This window comes from Corvus hawaiiensis, chromosome 3 (genome assembly GCF_020740725.1).
Source record: "Corvus hawaiiensis isolate bCorHaw1 chromosome 3, bCorHaw1.pri.cur, whole genome shotgun sequence".
NCBI lineage: Eukaryota > Metazoa > Chordata > Aves > Passeriformes > Corvidae > Corvus > Corvus hawaiiensis.
In genome coordinates this window covers 47,730,599-47,751,801 of record NC_063215.1, presented here as the reverse complement: position 1 = coordinate 47,751,801, position 21,203 = coordinate 47,730,599, and the positions used below count along the sequence as shown (strand labels likewise).

General features: G+C 39.6%; 1 protein-coding gene across 1 annotated transcript in view; it reads left to right on the top strand.

Moving 5' to 3' along the window:
• Positions 1–225: 225 nt before the first annotated feature.
• SLC22A16 (solute carrier family 22 member 16) overlaps positions 226–21,203 on the top strand; it is a 34,347-nt gene continuing 13,369 nt past the window's right edge. The window contains exons 1-3 of the mRNA XM_048297915.1: positions 226–353; positions 17,310–17,786; positions 20,372–20,489. Of these exons, the coding sequence (XP_048153872.1) occupies positions 304–353; positions 17,310–17,786; positions 20,372–20,489 (645 nt within the window). The 5' untranslated portion in view covers positions 226–303. The remainder of the gene's footprint in view (positions 354–17,309; positions 17,787–20,371; positions 20,490–21,203) is intronic.

The following is a 21,203-nucleotide window of genomic DNA, read 5'->3' as shown; positions in this document are numbered from 1 at the left end:
AGCCTCTCGCCAGGGAGCCAAAGCCCCACAGTGGCAACACGGGGGCCGTGGCTGGCCCGGAGCCACGTCGGGGCGCGCAGGGCCGCCTCCAGGAGGGCTGCCGGGTCCGGCTGCCGGGTCCGGCTCCCGGGGGCGGCTCGAGCGGGGCCGTTGGGCGCGGCCGTTATTCCCGCCCGCCCATTCTCCCCCGCGGGCGGGCGGGGGACGGACGGGACGGGACGGGACGGGAGGGGACAGGACAGGACAGTGCCTCTTTCCCGCACCGCCGGGACAGCGACGCCGAGGCTCCCGGCTTGCCCCGCCATGGCTCTCAGCTCCGAGCGGCTCTTCGACTCCCTGGGACATTTCGGCAGGTACTGGGGGTGCCCCGCGCACGCGGCTGTCACACCCGGACATCCCCGAGCGGAGACTCGTGGGCGCCCGCCCTGGCCGGGTGTCACAGCTACCCCAGGGGGACACAGCGCCGTGCACCGCGTGTGCGCACGGCATCGCGCAGGCTGCTGCAGGGCACTCGCACAGACACGCACCGGCCGTCACAGCGACACATGCACAGGGACTGTCACACGCGCACAGACACCGGCACTTACGCACACCGCAGCGCGGTGTATGAACTCACACTAAACAGACTGGCGCTGCTGCTTGTATTTGCAGCACTCTACATACACCCCCATACACTTTTCCACACGCACGCGAGTGCTCACTCACACCGTGCACCACATCCCTGTGCGTGCCGCGCTCACATAGGCACCCACACGGCACCCGTTCCCACATGGCCTCACAGACCTGCCGGCACCACATGCATCCCCACGCACTGTGCACGCAGCCACACATCCGTGGCCATGCACTCTTAGACACTTAACACACACATTTCTTGCACGGACACACACACACACAGAGCCCCAGGGTCTGGAACAGCCTATGCACTTCAGGGCTGATAAGCAGTAGGCAGGGAAGCACTGTGTGACACTCCTGGGTTTGTTGCCTGTGTTACATGGATATGGAGTATATGCATGTATCCTTATCAGCAAAGGTTTACCTGTAGGGCAAATGGTGTGGTGCCTGGTGGCGAGTTTCCTTTGATGTGCCTTGTGGCTATGGGGCGTGTGTGTACAGAGGCCTGGGTTTGTTAGATGGGTACACAGACATGGCGTGTGTGTGTGTATGCTTCTGTAGCTCTGGATGCGGGGCTGAGACTCTGCTTATGGTGGGTAATGGAGAAGAAAGGCAAGGAAATTAAGTTTTAGAGGATATGAATATTAAGGTTAATGGGCGCACATCCTCCCAGTGAGCTCTCTCCTGCACTTCCGTAATGTGCTGATCATCATGGGGTTTGGAGCAGATGGCTGGAATAGACCCATGTGTCACAATTTGGCTACGAGTTCAAGCTGTTGAATTGCAGTGTTGTGCTTTCTAGCTCGGTGACCAGTGAGCCAGCCTAACACACGATGTTGGTCTTCTCTCAGGGGCAGGCAGGAGCGGCATTTTGGACAAGGCCTGGGAGCTCCTTGTAATGCTAGAAGTGTCTGAACTGCAGCAGGAGAGGCTCTTAATATCATGTGCAAGCAGTAGTGGTGGGTATCAATAGCCTCTTCAGATAGTTAGGATGGAAAAACATTGTCTTGCTTAACTGGCACCTGTGCTTAAATTAGATATCTGACTAAGTTGTGACTTACAGGCACATCTATCTGAACAAAATCTCATTTGTTATCAGTTCTAGGTCAGCAACAAAAGTACCTTGTTCTGTGTGAACTAGGAGAGAAATCCTAGCAATCAGTTAATTTTACTGCTGCTCTTGTTCTGTTTTGTGTGCTCTTTGTGGAAAGCAGGTGCTTGACACTGAATACTGAAATAACACAAAAGTAGTTATTTTTTATTACCAGAGTAGTTTTCCTACTTGAGAACATTTATCAATATTTTATCTAAGTTTTTCAAAACTACTCCTTGCAATTAAAATGAGACCAATTTTACAGAAATAGCCTCACATCTAGGAAGCAGAGTATTTGAGATGCAGTTCAATAGGAGCTGCTTTAAGTTAAGGAACTTTGAGATGAGATGCAGGGTACCAAAATTTGCATAGTCCTGTTAGACTTACGGCTGTTTAAGATTTCAAAGACCACACTAGTGGTATAGTATAGTATATATAGTATAATATAGTAAGTATAATAGCAGCTTATGGTGGGTGGAGCTATTTAAAAATATTGTAAAAAATCTTTTAAATCACTTGATAGTGCTAGATAGATGATCGTATTTCATATGAAAAGCTGTTCATAACTGCAACCATGAAGTTAGTTCTGCTCAGTTTGCAGCATCATGGGACTGACAGATAATCAATTGTTCATTTCTTCAGTTCGAGCAATTCCCATATGGCCCATATAACCTATGCACTATATATAGATTCTGTAGATTTGACTGACAGATTCTGAGCAATCCAAGCATGACTGTTAGTATTTTGAGACTGTTTTGATTTTCTTAAAATCCGGCAGATGCAGTAGAGAATGAGCAGCTGTTCATACATATATAAATATGGAGATAGTATATATGCATTCTATATATTTGTAATATATAATATATAGCTATATAGAAGTTGTTAATACACAGATAATATATAAACCATTCACATAAATTAAGATTGTGAATTTTATGGAATTTACATTCACATGGATGCTGACAATATTTTGTTTTCTGTTTGGACTCTCTTTCACAAGTCTCAGTGATGTCATTGTTCTTAGTAGGGTCTTGAGACATGCATGAACGACCATAAAAACGTAATGGCTTCTGTATGCTATGCCAGTGAAGAAGGACTTTATGCCTTTGAATTTGGGCATGGGTAGCAACTGTGGCCTATAAATTCAAGAAGGTTGTTTTAAACATTGTTCTTGAGTCTGTCTGCAGAGCATGAGATCACCGGTCACTATTGCAGAGACTGGATGACGGACAAATAGTGCTCTGTGACTCAGATGGCCTCATCACGAAAGGGTTGCCAAGCCTTAAAGCTCACAGTTTACCTGCAGTGAACTGCACCCTTCTCCCATGCAGCAGATCCTGCCAGACTGCACCTTTGGGCTCTTCCTCTCAGCCTCCAGCCCCAGCCCCTCTCTGCCCACACACTCCAACTCCAAGAACCCTCTCAAGGGCCCATCAGGTACAGTCAGACACTGGCTGTCACTGGTAGGCTCTGTGCTGGGGAAAGGGAGACGTGACCAAAGGGCATAAGGTTGGTAGCAAAGTGTGTGCATAGTGGGTAGGTGAGCCTTAGGAGCTGGCTGGCTGGCTCACACTGCCTGCACATGCAATTCCCAGGTAAACTAGAGGACTTCTAATGACTTCAGTGACTTTAATCTACCAGCAGGACACAAAACTTACATATGTGGTTGCTGGTGAGGAACAGGCTGTGTATTCTGTCGCTCTGATCTGCACCATGGCAGTGTGCTGAGTGGAGACATGATCTAATCTGGAATAACTGTCTAGAGAGAGATCTGGGGAGGTACCCCTTATGGTAAGTGTGGATGAGAGTAAGGATTTGATTTCCCAGCTGGAACGTCTGGTAGCTATGAGATGCAGCTTACACAGTACGCAGCATTTTCCTTGTGATTAACAGTTTTCAAATCTTGGCTTATACTTTAGCCAAAAACAGGTGGTGAAAATTGTCAGGGAGAGAGAGGAAGATTGGGTGTCACTGACACTATTTCCAGATTTTGTAATGAATATTTCCAGAATCTTTTAAAAGATTGCCTTTTCTTCTGAAATATTCTGTCTTTTACAAAGTTTAGAAAGTTACCTGGATTTTCAAATGTTGGTTTTATAAATAATACATTTTACTAGCAGCTAGACTATCTAATAAATTAAAAATTACTGCTATTTATCTTTACTGAGATGTTTATGTATTTATTCAGGTTTTGACATCTTTGCACTGTTGTCTTCTATGAACTTTTTGCCTGGTCAGTGGAGTTGCTACAGTTCGGACTTTAGAAGCAAGCAAACCAAAGATTAGCAATGGCTGCTGTGAGGAGGAGGGAAGCAGGACAGGCTGTGTGTTTGGATAGAACACTCACCTGTTGCAGCCAAAGGTGGGGTTTAGCAGACAGTAATACAGTTACCAACAGTTTCACCATTTTCCCTTAATTACCCTGGAACTTTTCTAGTGTTTATAAGCATATGAGAGTCTCTGCTTACCTCAAAAACTTGCTTGACTTTTGTAGAAATTCTTTGTAGTGGACTTCTACAGTGCAGGCACTGCTGGTCAGTGCCATAGAAGCAATATCTGAGTGGCCAGTGCTAACACTGTTTCTCTTCTCCCTACTTTGCAGAGTTCTTGGTTCACTTCTAAAGCTTTACACCAAACAGTCTGTCTTCTTTTCACATCTTGGAACTTTTCCAGGCTCCTCTTTCCATGCTGTTGCCCTTATCCTCTCTCTTTTTTCACAGCTCTTGTGAGCAGATTACATCTGCAGATTGTGCTGTGTTCATGTTATTTCCAGAAATTCTTGGTTTGTATCAAATAACATGGAGTCCCAAGTATCTCAAAGATTGTGCTCACCACTTCTTTTCACAAAAAGAAAAAAAGAACACTTTCCAGCAATGATTTTTCAAACTCATGTATTTTACAGATACCTTGAAAGATTCTTTCCCAACAAAACCACATTTTTCAAGTGGAGAAGTGTGCTTGTGAGACATGGAAAGAAATTGCTTTTCGTTTTTCAAGTTAGTATGGAGAAGCAGACTGTTGTATTAATATTCCGCATTTGAACAGATGAATTTTAATTAAACAAATGGAAGCATTACAGGATTTTTCTGAGATACTAGTACATTTAGTATTTAGTACATTCTACACAAAATTAATATTTTTAAACAATATAATGTGAATTTCTGTTTAATCTTTGAGTAGTTTGCTTAAGATGAACAAAGTGCTGTGGTTTGGAGATTGTTTTCAAAAAAGTCCTTTTTTTTCCCCATATGCTACCTCATACAGTGGAAATATTTATTGCAACATATCTGTCATTCAGTTTTCAAAGTGTACCAGTGGGCAGCTGTTTGTATTTACTGGAATGTGCTAGACAGAAGAATCTCAAATCCAAGTCCTCCTTTGGCTCGTAGTCAGGGGTGATGTTTGACAGAAATGTTTGATAAGTGTTCTTATAACTATGTTATAACATCTGAATCAGCCTGTGCTAATTTCACATGTTCATAGGATGAAACAGGGGGACTTGGCAGCATTTCTTTTTTTGCCCCTTTTTTTGGGGTGGGGGGGAGGGATATTTTGCAAATAGTACTTAATCCTGTTGGTTGAACGGCATCATAATAACCTTGGAGAAATGAGACAGCCCATGTGTTTTGAGAGAGCAAACTCTAGCAGCTTAAACAAAGGCCTTATTATCTATGCCTGACTAGGCAAAAGTGGAAATATTCTCAAGACTCAGAACCTAAGCTGGATACTGGCAAATGCTCCGGGATGATGGTGGCAATGCACCAGCAGTGTGGTCTGCGAGAGGTACTAACAGCATTTGCTGGGATCCAGGTCATGCTGGGGGCAGTCTAAAGCAAGATCTGCACAGACAAAAGTGTTCTGCCACAGAACGTGCTGGCATCTTCACCCTGGAGGTGCCTGCCTGTTTCTGGCTTGAAAAAGTAGATTATAGTAAGAGAAGCAGATTAAAAAGTAGATTACAATAATAGAAAAATGACTAAAAAGCAGCATGAAATTGCACCTATACTATCCATTACTTCTCTAAGGCTAGAACCTGCAATGCGAGCAACACTGAAACTTAAAGCTGGTAAATCAATTATGATTTGTAAACCAGACGGCTGAGATTCACCTCTGAAATGTCGCCAACCCCCCAGGGTGGCTTCTATACCAAGTTGTAGCATAGACACAGTTATGGCAGCATAAGGCAATTATCACACACGTCAAGGAGCTGATGATCAGCTGTTTCATCCTGAAGTATTATGGTGTGAATGAAAATGAAATATGTAAGGCACTGGACAGTGTGTTCCCTGTAATACAATGCCTGGGACTGGGATACCATTCCTAGAAAAGCTCTGTCAGTAATTTTCTCATAATAGTAATGATTTTCAGCAGTACTAAGGTATCTCAGAGTTGGAAGGAAATTTTTATAAAAGGCCTTACTCATGGAAAGTTTGACTAATATTTGCAGGTAGTAAAATCATGCAGGTAGAAAACACCTTTAAATTCAGGGAATTTTTTGAAGGCCCCAGGAGCCTTTAGCACATTCTGTGACAATTTCTGTGCCACAGTTTTGCTATACACAGCAAGGATGGTACTGAGACAGATACACTGCTGACATTTTATTTAAGGTAGCTCGAGGCATGAAGCTATAGCAGCTGAGCAAGGACATGAGATTCTCAACTTTTCAGAAATACGGAAAAAATAGCAAGCCAGAGAAGATACCAGGTGAGGTAGCTGTATCTTGGTTACAATGGCAAGACTGGAAAAAGTGTGACGACAAACTCTAGAAGACAGAGATTTACAAGTACTAATAGTGATGGTTGATCTGTCAAATTGTCCATACACTTGGAGACAAATCTTAGCTGTCTTTGGAAAATACTGAAACTGCCAAGAGAGCTAATGTACACCTTAATATGGTACACTGGTGGCCAAACTATAGTGCTCACCTCATGCAGAGCAGATGTTTTTTGAAAACCACATGTGGTGAAAATAGGATTTGAGGAATCTAGAAGCACCATCCCTTGGATCATAAACTGAACCCTTTCCTCAAGAAGATGTTTTCCTCAAGAGGTGAAGTTAGGTTTGCTCTTCCTATTATCTGGAGGCATTACTATTAGGTAGCTGCATCAGAGATGCAGCCACCGCAGTGGTGCTGAGGCAAGAATACAGGACAAGCCCTGGAGAATAGATGGAAAAGGCCAATAAGGCAGCAAGAAGTAGAAAAGAAGTGCTGAAAAGGTGCTTCAAAGAACTGGGAATAATTTGCTGCTCTGTGAAGAGCAATCAGAACCACACTTTGGATGGACTTCAGTGCCATTTACATGTGTTATATCCACCATGGCCTGAACTTTTCCAGCCATATAGTGATTTCTTTCTCCTCCCTAAGTTGTGAAAGAGATATGGAAGCATCTAAGTTCCTACCTGATACATCTGTAAAAGTCTGTCCTAGCTGTGTGGGGAGATCAGCTGTCCAAATCATGGCACTAATGAGCTCATCTCAGTATCTTTACAGGCTTGTTGTGTAAACTTCAGACATCTCTGCTAAGTCACCTTGTCCAGAGGGAGAAATGGAACATTAAGGGCATGATCCGTCTGTCTTGTTTTCAATATGTGGTTTAGGACAAGGTAAATCCTGGTTTGTCTGTGGTTCCTCTCCAAGTGGAAAGGGGATCTAGAGAAATAGTATAGATGTTTATGGATTGCATACTGTATACATATTGCATCAAAGTGTACAGTAAGCGTGGTGAAATTATACTGATGATATCACATTTCATTTAAATAATTTATATTTATGTATCATATTCCAGAACAAATTGTTGTTTGATCTGTTTTCATGTCTTTAGAACTGGTGTATGTCAGCAGAACTGGGAATACCAAGAAGTTGCTACAGCTCAACCTTTCTGAGAGAGATAATTCATGTTAGTTCCAGCTTCAGAGCAACTGGGACCTCATCTCATTTACACTTGTATTTTAGGCTCCTCAAAGAACTGTCATCCTTTGTAGATCAGTGTAGCCAACCTCAGTTCTGCCTCACTCATTGAGAATAGAGGGGGCAGTTAGTACAAAAGTAGATTTATGTAGAAGAATCCTGGTAGGTCTGAGCAGAATTCAGCTTCTTTATTCTTGTGGAGAATGGGACCTCTATATCACTTGTAAATATTAACGTGAAGTTAGAATATAGCATTATTCCAGATCATTCCCTTGTATGAGATACAATAAGAGAAAGACTCAAGGAAAGAACCTGACAGTACTGTGGAAGTAAAGAATGCGTTATGCATTTGCAGTGAAGAGGAATAGTTTGGAGACAAGATGAGCTATGAACCTGCAAAAGAAGTTGAAAGTCCTCTTGTGCTCAGTAACTATCTTTTCTGTGGGTTTAGAGATAACTTGCCTTGCCTTGGAGAAGATATGCTGTCAGGGCGAGTAACCTGAACCCTCCCAAGAGCTATTAACGATTGGTGGATCATCAGCATAGACTCCTGAAGAGAGAGGAAGAAAGGAGCTACATTTTACTGCTCTTCAGTGTCCTAACTGGGTTTTAACAAAGCCTGTAGAAGATACAAGCTACTCTGTTACAGACAGGGAGAAGAGCTGTTGGTGTGGAGGCTATTTTATTTCTCATGTACAACTTAGCCACTAAATATGTGTGTACTTAAACAATTCCAGAAGCTAAACCATGTTTAACAGAAGAAAATACTTTGACTATACCAGAGTCTGCATTAAATTGAATCCCTTTCTCCAAGCTGTAGAGGTATAGAATTACAAGTGTAGGATTCCATATAAGTAGGATTGCAACTGGCAGTATTCTCTTCAGCAGCAAAGAATCTGTGGCTGACACTGTTGCCTTTTCTAAAGTGATGCTTTGATTTACGTGTTGACTTTGTCCCAAATTTTAGAAGCCAGCATTATCTGACACTTAATTCCCTTAATGTAACATCTTGTTAAGTGGTATTTTTTAAAAATGAAATATTCATAAAAAGCTAATAAAGCAAAGGTATCTACTTTAGCTTTTCGGTTTTGCTTTTGATAAAGAGTCACTATGGTGAATGTCAGAATTAACAAAGAACATTGTAAGAGTTGCAAATGGAGCCAGGGAGAGTAAAATGACGCCTTATCTACTTAAAACTGCTTTATGTAGCCCATAGAAATAGACCAAACTACCTTCATCATATTTGAGGCTGCAAAAGTAATGCTATGGATAAAATCACTGCTTTATATTAAGGAAGATTGACAGAATGGAGAAACACAAAATTCCATTACATTTCTCTCAAGAAATCATTTAAACATATTTTGATCCATGGAGCTAATATTCCCTATTATTTCTAACTGAAAACTAGGAAGCTACTTGTATGTGCAGGAATGGTTACAAACATTTCATAGGAAAGTGATGTCCAGTGTTCTTAAATTAATTACACAGATTTCTCACTTGTTTTACCTTTTCCCATGAGAATTTTCAAAAACCAGTAAGAGTGACTAATTTTACAATCATTTTCCAGGCAGGAAGGAATAAATTTTCCAATACAGAGGTTTAAAACTTTGGGTAGTATGTTTAACAATGTGTGGCATCATGTGAAGAGAATTTATGTAGAATTCAGACTGAAAATGAGCTGTCTGTATCCAGATCTTCTTAAGTGTGACTATAAATAGAAAACCGAAAAAAGAGAGTTCTTAAAAGGCATAATATAACTATGACAACTGTAAGGCTTAATTACTTTGTGAATTAATCTTTGAAGAAGAATTGCTTCAGAATGGGCAGTTTTCACCACTGTGAAGCAGATATTCAATTCATGTGTTTGTACCATCAGCTACAACAGATTCAGAGTTTTGCAGAAGAAATATGTAAATAGAATAACAAATGAGTAAGAATGTAATTAATATGACAACCAGCTAGTTTTATTTCAGGATTATACACAGAAAGAGAAATCAGATAAAATAAATATAAACTGATTTGAACAAAATTAGTCCATTGTGTCAGCAATGTAACCAGCAGAAAACATCCGATTTCCTAAATGGGAAAGGAAGAATGAAATATAACAGTTTATAAATGAAGTACTGCCTATGTCTATAATTAGATGGAATCTCAATAAAACCACTTAAATTCTATTAGACACTTTACAGATTATGATTTGAAATTATTTGCTTACATAAGATGATGGAAACGGTGCAGTGTAGAAAGGAATGAAATACCTAATTTGGATTTGTCCACAAAACAGAGGCTGACCAAAAGAAAACAGTGTTACCAAAGAAACTGGAATTGAGTTTTCCCTGTGACAAGTAATGCTAGCAATATATCATAGAGAGTGCATGCTAATTTTCTAAATGGTAGATGTTTATAGAAATGCCATTCCTGGAATAGAAACCTCCAAGTATAGAGCCTGAAGCGTACTACTGTTCAAGTGTAACCACTCTGCTGTGTTTAACACTAGTCCAAATAATTCCAAAACAAAGCTAAATAGCTTGCAAACTGCATGGTCATGCTCTTTCTTAATTAAATTACCTGGCATATATCCTTAACACGTGTAAAGCAGAAAGGGCAAGTGGGTAACTAGAATAAAAAAATACTGACTCCAGTGTTGGAATTGCTGTTGCTCCCAGTGATGTGCTCCCCCTTAATCAGAGGTTGCTTTCCCAGGAAAGTCGAGTGGAGTGTTTATGAGTGTACCTTGGTTGCTTGAGTGCAAATCCAGATCCTGTCTTTCCCAGTTTTACTGCCATTTGAACGAGATGGTTGGGCATTGGGCTGGAGTGGCTGAGCCATGATCAAACTGTCCTCCTGCCTGGCTCTCCCCTGGGTGCAGCAACCCTTGGCAGAGGGGCAGCAAGGAACATTGGGGCACCTTTAGCAGCAGCTCCCTTTCAGCTGTGCGTGGCTGTCCTTAGGTGAAAGCTGTGTTACTAAACTGTTGAAACCCAGCAATATTTATTTTGTCACAGGTGATGACAGGAATCTTATCTGCCTGATTTAAATGGTCAAAAATGAAGAACTGTTCTATTAAGTTTCAAAAAAATATTTTAAGTATGGCCCTTAAGTCTATAACACTATTTTTTTATTCTCATGCTGATGTGACTTTCTTCATCTAAGCTGTCATATGAAATATGCAGTAGTGAGCAGCCAATGTATTTTTCTTCTTGACTCTGGTGAACAAATGCCAGACTTGTCTTAATCAAAGGCAAATGTGCATAGGTTTAATGAGATAGAAGTGAATTCCTCAGAGAATCAGCTTTAAACAATTGTGAGAATGATTTGATGTCTGCTGTTTGGTGACTGCACGTTGATGCTTTGCATTGTCATCAGTGGTGATATATAAAACCTGGGGTCTTCCTGATCTCCATACTTTTCCTTATTTCTGTTGCCTCTGTGCTGTTGATACATTCAAACTAGACATCCAGCACAGCATCTGCTGCCTCTGAAAACAAATTCTGGAAATAACCATGTGGGCTGAGACTCTCAGCATAGTTTAAACTGCCCTTTGGAGGGAAGGAGATTTATTCTTGACACCGTAAGTCAAATAAGGCTGTGCATGTTGTATATTTAAAGCTGCTTCTAAATCTGTATCTCTGCAACATAGCAAAAATACTCTTGAGTCACATTCAGTTCCTTTCTTCTCAAAAAATAAATGTGGAAGTGCATCACAGCTTTTTGGTTTAGAGTGGAAAGAATGCTGAATGGCTTTTCTCTCATGAAAAAGAAACCAACCAATCCAGGATAGAATACAGAGGTTAAAGTGGTTACTGAACACATTTTTTTTTCAGAAATAGTAAATATCTAGAAATTTCTTTCCACTGAATCCATCCTGTTGAGTGTACACTGCACAACAAAAACATACTGTGTTTTCTGACTTAAGCAACTGACAAATGAGGTAGTTGAGAAGACAAGCAGTAAAAATAGTTTGTGTGAAGCCTGTGGAATAGTACAAATCTTTTGCTAATTACAGAGCAGTTTTGTGAGTCTATTCTACACTAAAATGATTTTAAATGTTTATATTCAGTTTTGATGAGTATCCTATAATTTCCTCTTTTCTCTTTTTGATGGACAGACAAGGAAATCAGAATCATATTTAATTTAACATAAAATTAGTCTCCAACAAGAAATTTTGTGCCTGCTATACACTGCAATAACTGACAATGCTAGAAGTACTCTTAGGCTGGGGATTTATTCTTTAACATATATGTGGCAATGTGCACTTCAACTATTTTTTGCATGCCAGATGCACCACCTTTCAAATAGACTGGTGTGGATTATTTGCACGGATGCAATATAAATTAGACTGAGCAACTAGTCTAGCTTGTTGCTTTTCCTTTTTAAAATTTAGTATCTATTTTGACTTTTTTGTTCAAGTCAGATCAGTTTGCCAGACAAAGTTCACAGGTGGTGTACAAAAGAAGTACCACCACAGCTGAGGGCAGAGTGCACTGCGTCTCAAGGGCGTGAATAAACAGTGGCAAAAGAGAAGGGAGACAATATCTTACAGTGACAGGGCCACAGAGATGTTGTGTCATGAGACTACAACCAGAGGAACAGTGATGTGAGATCTGGTTCATTGTCTTTCTGGAACAGTATTTCTTATATTCCGGTACTGACATGATATTACCAGTTCTTTTCTTACTGGTGAGATCTTAAAACTTGTGCAGAGGAAATAGAAAATGCAAAGATCTTCTTTTTACTGTGAGCTGCAAACTGAAAAAAAATAACTGTGGAGAAATTTCACAAATATTTTAAGAGGGACTGGAACATTTTCATGTTGTATCTTGCTCAAGCTTTTGTGAAGACAATTTTAGGTTCATTTGACTTCTGGCATTCATTAAGCATCTCTATACTGGAGCAGTAACCTGTAAAGTCTTCTTGACTTCTATATTTGACACTCTTGGCAAGAGTGACAAAATGTACTTGCCAAATAATTATCTCCCATGGCAAGTCACTGAAGAGATGGAAAAACACTGAGAGAAATTATCATACCTTTTAGGACAGTCATCATGTTCACAGAACTCCTTTTGAATTGCAAAAAGTGTGTTTTTTAAAAATAAAAACGTATCTGTAAAAGAGGTTATTGAAAATGACTGTCTGCAACAATTTATGTTACATAATCTGGTGTGTGTATGTGAAGATGACTGGCATATAAAATACCATTGCCAAAATCTGCCCTTTTTGAGATCAGTCCAGGAAAATAAATCACAGAATTTGCTTTCTTTTTGGTGACTTTCAATAGTATTTTTTGCTCCTGCAATGATATTTACTTACCATTTTGGTGCATGAGCAACAGTATTTCTTTATTCAGGGAACTTTTAACTTTTCAAATTGAGTTTGCAGAGGTTAATATAGGGATTATAGTATATGTTTGTCTGCAGCAGAGAGATTTAAGCTCAGTAATAAAGGACTTTCTTATCAGTTTGGTGTTCTTAAATTAAGAATTAGGGAAAAAAGTTAATGATTTACAGTAGGGAGCAAGGACAGCCTAGACTTTAACCTGTGCCTCAGGGTCAGTGAAGTGTATGACCTGTGTATGTTGTGCTGTGACCTCCTGGCCCAGCACAGCTTCCTGGGGGCTTCTCCAGGCTCCTGCAAAGGCCAGAGGCTGCTCAGCCATCGTGTGACCACAGGCTAAGGTCCCAGGGCTCTGAGACTGGGGAAGGGCATCGGCATAGCCACAGCATGGGCTCTGAGATACAACTCAGGGATCCCAGGTGGCAGTAGAGGAGGCAGCAGCTCTGTGCTCCTCCTCACTCAACACTCTCTGCCACCCCAGTCTCTGTTCCAGCAAGCCTCTGTCTGTCCTGAGGCTGGACCTGTGTCTTTGTCCCTTTTCAACCTCCAGCTGTTCTGGAAACCAAAATTCCATGCTCCTGTAATATTCTCCCATCTCCTCCCATCCCTACATACTTATCTTCCTACATCCCTAAATATCGACCTCCCTACACACATTTCATGCTTTGTGTTGTCCCTAATGGTCCGATTAATTCCTCTTTGGTAACTATACAGGTTAAGGAATTTCCTGACATTTACACCACTGGTCTTTCTGGAAGAAAAGCTCTTCCTACCCACAGGAGATTGCCAGCAGCTCATAAGGTTGGGTTTTTCAATCTAGGATCAGTGGGAATGCTGTTACAACACTGCTGTAGTCAGCAGTGGATTTTGCCTTCACAGCAGAACAGGGCTTTCAGGATAGTTTTTGTGTGTTTTGTATATACAAAAATATGCATATACAGAGTATATACAGAGAGAGGCTTAGCCAGCCCAGTGTGGAATTTTACTGGAGAGAGCAGTAAATAGTTTTTGCAGGCAGGGAAGCAGCTTGTTAATGTGGCGCAGAATGCATCCACATGCTTTTCTAACTTCACATCAGGCCTTATTCCCTGCTATTCCCACTTCCCCTGCCTGCTTCTTGGCTCTTTTATTGAGCAGGTAGAGGTTAAAAACTGCATTGCAATCCCTTCTGCAAAATTCTGAATAACACGGTCATTTTGCTCTAAATACACATTTTCCCATTCTTAAATGAAGCCATATTCAGCATAAATTATGTCTGTTAATGTATATCTGGTATTCTGTCTGACATTTTATGTTTGCGTAGCATTGGTAGTGCAAATTAGTTAAGAAAAATAATGGTGCTACAGAGTGGATTTCTTTATTGAAACGGAGTAAGATTTTCATAACATTGAAAATGGAAGAAGGTTTTTACAAGAATAAACAATATCTAATTTTAAGTTAAGCCCTTGAAAGATGGGTGAAATATGGCATGACAGATATTTCTTTAAAATGAATCCTTTATTGCATTTTACAGGTGGAAAAAAAGAAAGGACATAAAGAAAAGGAAAGGGTAACAGACTGTAGTTTGTATGGTTGTAGACAGTAAGAGGAGGAGGATAACTGAGAATCCTGTACAATGAAGTGATAAAAGGAAAGGAAGATTTATTCAAGGTTGTACCAGGGTGTTTTATAAGCTAATAATAGTCTTACATTTGAAAAGGGGACATAGAGATTAGATTTAATGAGAAACTTTCCAACAGAAAGATTTGACAGTGGAGTAGTCTGTCAAAATGGTCATTGAAGTATGATCACAAGAAATGTTCAGGAAGAGAGAAGATAAAACTCTCAAGTGAGTAGTGAGAGCAGAGATTAACTAGACCTGCTTATAGCCCTGGTGATACTGTTGGGCTTTGAATTTGTAAAAATAAATATAGTGCATTGTTTTATGCTATCTTCTCAGTCTCTATCCTTAAAAGTTATCTCCCTTCAAGCCTCTCCAACAAAAAAAAAAGGCATAAATATATTTTTCCTACTAACTCTTACTGGGATGAAGATAAATGATGATCCTGATATTTCTTGTATTGCAAGAACTAATTAGGAAACTCAAGAAGTGTGTATGTGAATTTGAAATTATTTCATTCTCCCTCTCTCTGGGAAATACCAAGTGGATTCTCTGACACTGCAATTTTCTAATGCATAAGGACAGATACTGCAAATACTGGGGATCCTAGTTCCAAATATGCCACTTTTTACTAGCGAGTCGAAGATGTAAGTGCACAGCTTCTAGGGGTTTAATTTTCTATTATCTCTTTCTAGCATTCTGCATACTGCAACAATAGCCCAGGTTGTTGAATTTACTTGTGCTCTGCTATTTCTAAAATGAATGTGTGCCTTTTGTTGGGAACAGTTAGAATGAAACTAGAGAAGAGGAACTAAAAAACACTATTGACCATATTTGTCTGCATCAATAAGGTCCCAAGGTTGCATTTCAAAATAACCTTTGCTTTTTTGTGGTCCAAGATAGCCCAAATGCCTTTCAGAGCTGTTTCAGCCTTCCTTTGATCCATGACTAGCTACCTAATCCTCAAGAAGCTGTTCTCTTGAGAGAGAATTGATAGACTTAAGGGTTGCTGTGGTTATGTTCAGTTTCTCCTGACCGTATCCCTCAGTATCATTGGGAAAGAGGAGCACAGCACCTGTGTGAGGAGTGCCTTGCAGTATCCTCCAAAGGGAAGTGGAGACAGATTTTGAGCTGCTGTGGTGGGTTTAGAAATTCAACTCACTCTTCAGACTGCTGTGGAAAAGTCAATAGAGCTGTTAGTCAAGAGAAACGGGGATAGAAGGCACTGCAACAGAACAACAGCAATGTCAAATGCCATTGGAAAGACAGGACAGGCTACTGGGTTTACATTTACCAAGGAAAGAAATAGGAATCAAGATAAAAGGCAGAGGAGAATGAGGATGGTGAATGGAGGTGTGTTTTACAAGAGAACTCTTTTATTGGAAAGGTTAATTGGATATTAAGATAATGTATCCAGTAAATTCTATTTCAATACTTTGCTTATAAATAGTTTAAAAATTATTTAGAAATTCCAGTGGTAGATGATTTAAAAGTCCTATGGCTATGTACTGTTGAGATCTGTATTACAAGAATTCAAGGCTAGATTTGATACATTTTGGAAGGGAGTGTCAAGAGGCTACATTTGTTACAGGAATTGGAATTGCTCTGACTTTTCCCAGAAGACAATTCAAGGCAATTAGTTTTTAGACATTATTTCCTATAACTTCAGCAGAGATAGACTCTGATCATGTAAAAAAAAAAAAATCTGCCTTTTGTTTCATACTGTCAAGGCCTGCTGCATCCTGCAGTAAGAATATATGTATAGAATCTCACTGAACGCTTCTTCAAATTATTGCAATTGATTAGCCTTCAGGAAATAAAAAAGGGAGGAGAACAAAAGCTACTTTGTTTTTTCTGAACAGGTGTTGTACTGATTATATGCATAATTTAAACATTTAGTTGAGAAAAAGTCTCCTTATGGTTAAATTATCAGAAATTGCCTAGAATTTGCAGACAGTGACACTAGAGTTCATTGCAAGTCTTTTGAAATTCTGAATACATGTGCGATTTTTATACTAAGATTTACTTGCATCTCAAGCAAGTTTTAAAAGCTGTTAAAATGCCAATATTCAGGCTATGCATAAAACATTTTTTTACTAGGTTTGCTTCATTATACAATCTTTAATGGATAACTGCACACCCTGTTTAAGCCAAAACCCAACCCAGTTCAGAGCTCTGTTTTGGTACAAAACATTTCACATTGTTCAGATTCTATCTTCTACATGTGTCTACACGTATTCTCTCTTCGTCTTTTGGCTGCAATAAAGAGAGATGGAAAACAGATGGAATACAGTTATAGAGATACAGTTAGATGGAATGAGGGGCGTAATGTGTTTGGTTTGTTTTATTTGATGCACGTATCTCTATCCCTAAAAACCTGAAGTTGCAACATTTTGGTTTTTCTAACTATTCAAGTAATTTCAGGCCTTGTTTTAAGGGGATATGCCACAGAGAATTTGAAGGTGGAAGGTTGCTTCAAACTAAGTGCAGGTCAGAATTGTTCAATTTTAAATGGTCTTCTCTGTATGACTAAACACATGACTAAGAGCAGCACTTGTTTCTTAACAATAGATTACTCTGGATCTTTTTCTCATCTTTGATCTTTTGCAGAGCTCAGCTAATATTGAAGCAGCACTACACAACAAAACACTAGACATGTTAATGATATCTCCATTTACTGATCTACCCAAACAGTTATGCTGAATATTGTTCTCATGTGTAGAGGGCTTTTCCTCAGTAAATTCTTTTCTTTCCCTTTACAGATTTCAAGCATGTGTTTATTTTGCATCTGTCTTTCAAGCTATGTCATGTGGTATCCATTACTTAGCATCTGTGTTCATGGCTGTTACTCCTAACTTTGTATGTGGGTTCCCTGGAAATGTGAGTAGTGTTCTTTTCCACAACTCCTCTGCATCAAGTATAGAGGACATCTGGACACTATGGACATCAACAGAAAATTACATTGTAGTCCAGCTGGAAAATGGAGAAATTTGGGAACTTGATCAATGCAGCAGATCCAAACGAGAAGTTAGTTTGGATCTGGCATACGAATACAAAGGCAACAAGTCTGTATTTCCTTGTTCTGATGGATTTCTCTATGATGATACAAAGTGGAAGAGCACTGTTGTTACGCAGTGGGATCTGGTCTGTGACCGAGAATGGCTTGCAAAATTAATCCAGCCTACGTTCATGCTTGGAGTCTTGATTGGAGCAGTGATTTTTGGAGACATTGCTGACAGGTAAAGTTCCATCCTTTGATAACTGTAGCTTTAGACTACAGTAACTCCATGTGTATCTACCTGTTTTTGTTGTTTTCATTCACTGTGTATTCATAACTACAAATGCAATATTCAGGAGGTTTGGATATTGCTTTATTCACAGATCTATTTAACTTGATTTCTTTTTCCAATAGCAAGTACCAATTTTAAAATGTATGCTCAAGTCATTTACTTTTAAAACTTTTCATACTTTATGTCATCCATTGTTCTAGGCCTTGATCCCTGAAAATGCCCTATGCAGCCAGTATTTGCCTTTAGATTTTGATTTATTTGTTTGTTTGTTTACTTATCTTAACAGGAAGAGCAATAGCTCATTGTAATAAAAATGGTAAAACCTGAGGGGAGAATTTCACCTCATTTTTCATGAAGAGACATTCTTTGTAGAAATGCAGATTTTTATTTTGTAATATGACAGACAGCTGAAGGGCTACTAGAAGGTTAAATATCATGTATTTAAAATCACCTTTCCTAACCTCTGTCGTGAATACAGCTCCGTGGGCCTGATGCAAAGTCTTCAAGGGTTTAATCAAGCCCCACCTTCTCAAAATAAACATCCATACACTATTTTTCCTTGCTGTCCAATTGTATGTTTTCCCTGAAATATTAGCTTAAACTTCAGTCTCTTGAAAGCTAGTGCAGATAAGAGGCAAAATGGGTGTGGGTGAGCTGTGCTGTAGCTTCACTTATTTACCAGCATGTACAAAGTTCTGTTTGAGCATGAGGAGCATCAGTCCTGGAGCAACTCGACCCGAGCAGTCCCTTGCTCATGGTTACAAGGCCCATTCCCGTCTAATGCTTCCTCCCTGGGTGGTATCTCAGATCATGCACTGAAATCCAACATCAGAGCTGGACCCAGAAACAACATTGAGACTCAGGGTGTACATCTGTATCCTCCTGCCTCAGTTGGTTTTCTCTCTTAACACAGACATATTCCTGCCTCAGAAGAACACCCAGCCATGCCCATCTGTCCATATGAGAATCAAATATCTAAGCTACATCATACTAGGTTTTGTCTTGGGCACTTTCTGTACCTGTGCTTTGCTTTGAAGGCTGGTTTAGAGTTCTTTATGTCTTTCTATAAAGGAGCTTGTTGACTGACAGTTCTGTTGCGTGGAGGGTGATGTTTCATCCCACATCTAACGGTGTAAGCAGAACAAGGAGATCAGGCATGTTGTTTTCTGATTTTCCTTCATTAGCACAACACTACAGTGTGACAGTCACAACATGGGAATGCAACAGTAATGATGAGCATTTTTATTTTTTAATTTGGCTTTTAGAACACATGGAATCAATCTGGCTCCCAATCCCAGGCTTTGTAAAACTGTACTTAGTACAAAACCAGAATATAATGCCAACATCTGTTTTAAGTCCCTCTAAATAATTCATAACTTTATTAAATAATACTTGGACATGACTTATAAGGTTAGGATTGTATTGTTCTCATTTCCATTAATTCAAGCCATGGGCAGCCAGTTAAGATAATACACACATTCTGAGTTGCAGATTCACAGCTGCAGACTTCACAGCTGAAAGTTATTATTTTCTGAGACATCCTGGCTCATGGGAAATAAGTTTGTGTGTTCCTCCCACTATCAATTAAGGGATTTCCCAACAGAAGAGCTCTGATAGCTAAGACTTACTGGTATCTTTTCTGGCAGGGATCAAAGACCAAATCATGACTCCAGGTCAAGGCTGGAGAAAAATAAGAGAAATTTTACTGGAGTACCAAATACTCACAGAAAAAAAAAAAACAACACTCTGAAAGTCCTCAAACTCTCTGTCTTAAAGTAATATCCCCATTTGTGAAAAGCTGTTTGCAATGGAGGAGATAATAGGAGATAATAAGAGACAAGTGAATTATTATCAGCGAAGAAAAATAATTCCACGCAGTTTGTGTTACAGAGCGTTTGTAGATAGAATGTAGTGAATTCCCAATAGAGTCTTGTATATCTACTGCTGAAGCTAGTATTTGACATGATTTTTTTTGCTGTTAGTATACTATCTTCCTGGATTTCTGTGTTTTTATATGCATGCATGTGTGCTGTCAGAAATCAGAAAATTACGGGGAACTATGCGATTGTCATTTTTTAGATAATTCAATTTTAAAGAACTGGACAAAGATATGTTACAGAAACCTTCCATTACTATCCAAATTGGTTGTTGCTTTGGCAAAAGATAGCATGTGTTATCACAGCTAACTTGTTAGAAATTATCAACATGATGCTACTTAATACAAAATATCTGAAAAACTGATTTATGTCCTCATAAATAAGAGTAAATTTACCAATCAGTTATGTAGAAGTTAAAACTGGAGGTGAACATATGTAATGCTCACTGCACGTTGCTTCCAGCCAAGAATTGTGAAATGGAAGTTCCATCCATCCTTTTTCTTGGAAGTTGGAATTACTGACAAATTAATACAGGTAACTGAACCAGAGTTTCTGTGGTGAGTTGTTAAACTTCCAGCTAGGCTCTCTGGAGTTGCAGGTGTATTTTAATAGAATGTTTGCAGTTATTCATGATTTCATTACTGCTGTAATTTGCAGACTGGGAAGACAGCGTGTTATATGGTTCACAAGTGCGGGTCAGTTTGTATTTGGCATCGCAGTGGCCTTCACATTTGACTACTACGGTTTCGTGATTGTGCGCTTTCTCCTTGCTATGGTAAGAAAGGATGTTCACCCCGGCTCTTTTTACATGTCATTTCCTACCCCTTCTCAGGAAAACCTCCCTTTTGTTATTATTTCCTCCCCTACTTCATTATTCTAAAGCCCCGTTTGTTGCACTTATTTCAGCAGAGCAGGGAGAGTCTGAATGTTCTTGGACCACAGCAGTTTTCCTCTTTGAATTAATAGAAAGCATCCGTATGAAGCAGTGTTTGGTACTTCCTCCATCCCAACCTCTGCTGGACTGGTAATTAAATACCAAGTGTGAGCAGCAAACTCTGGATTCTGCATTGCAGCTGCTGTTGCATTTCTCCTTATTCTTAGAAATTGAATATATTTTTTTCTTAAACTAGCAAATCTGTAATAAGTATTATTTTTATCTCTATGGTTTTGATGGAGGAGAGATGCACATTTTCTCTTCCACGCATCTCTTTGGTCTTTTAAGCTGTATCTGGAATACTAAATACATAGGTAGATATGTTTAACACCTAGATGTTTTATACTGTACTTAAGGGTATTTCAGTATATGTGTTTATGTGGACCCACACACACAATTTTATGTGTGTGTGGTATATATCCAATATCTGACACATATTTAATATTTATACACAGTAACCAAATTTAAATAACTATTTTACAGCCAAAAGTACATTATTTGTAGCTTTTTATGCTTTATAATGCATAAAGAAATTAAATGCCATCACAAAAAAAA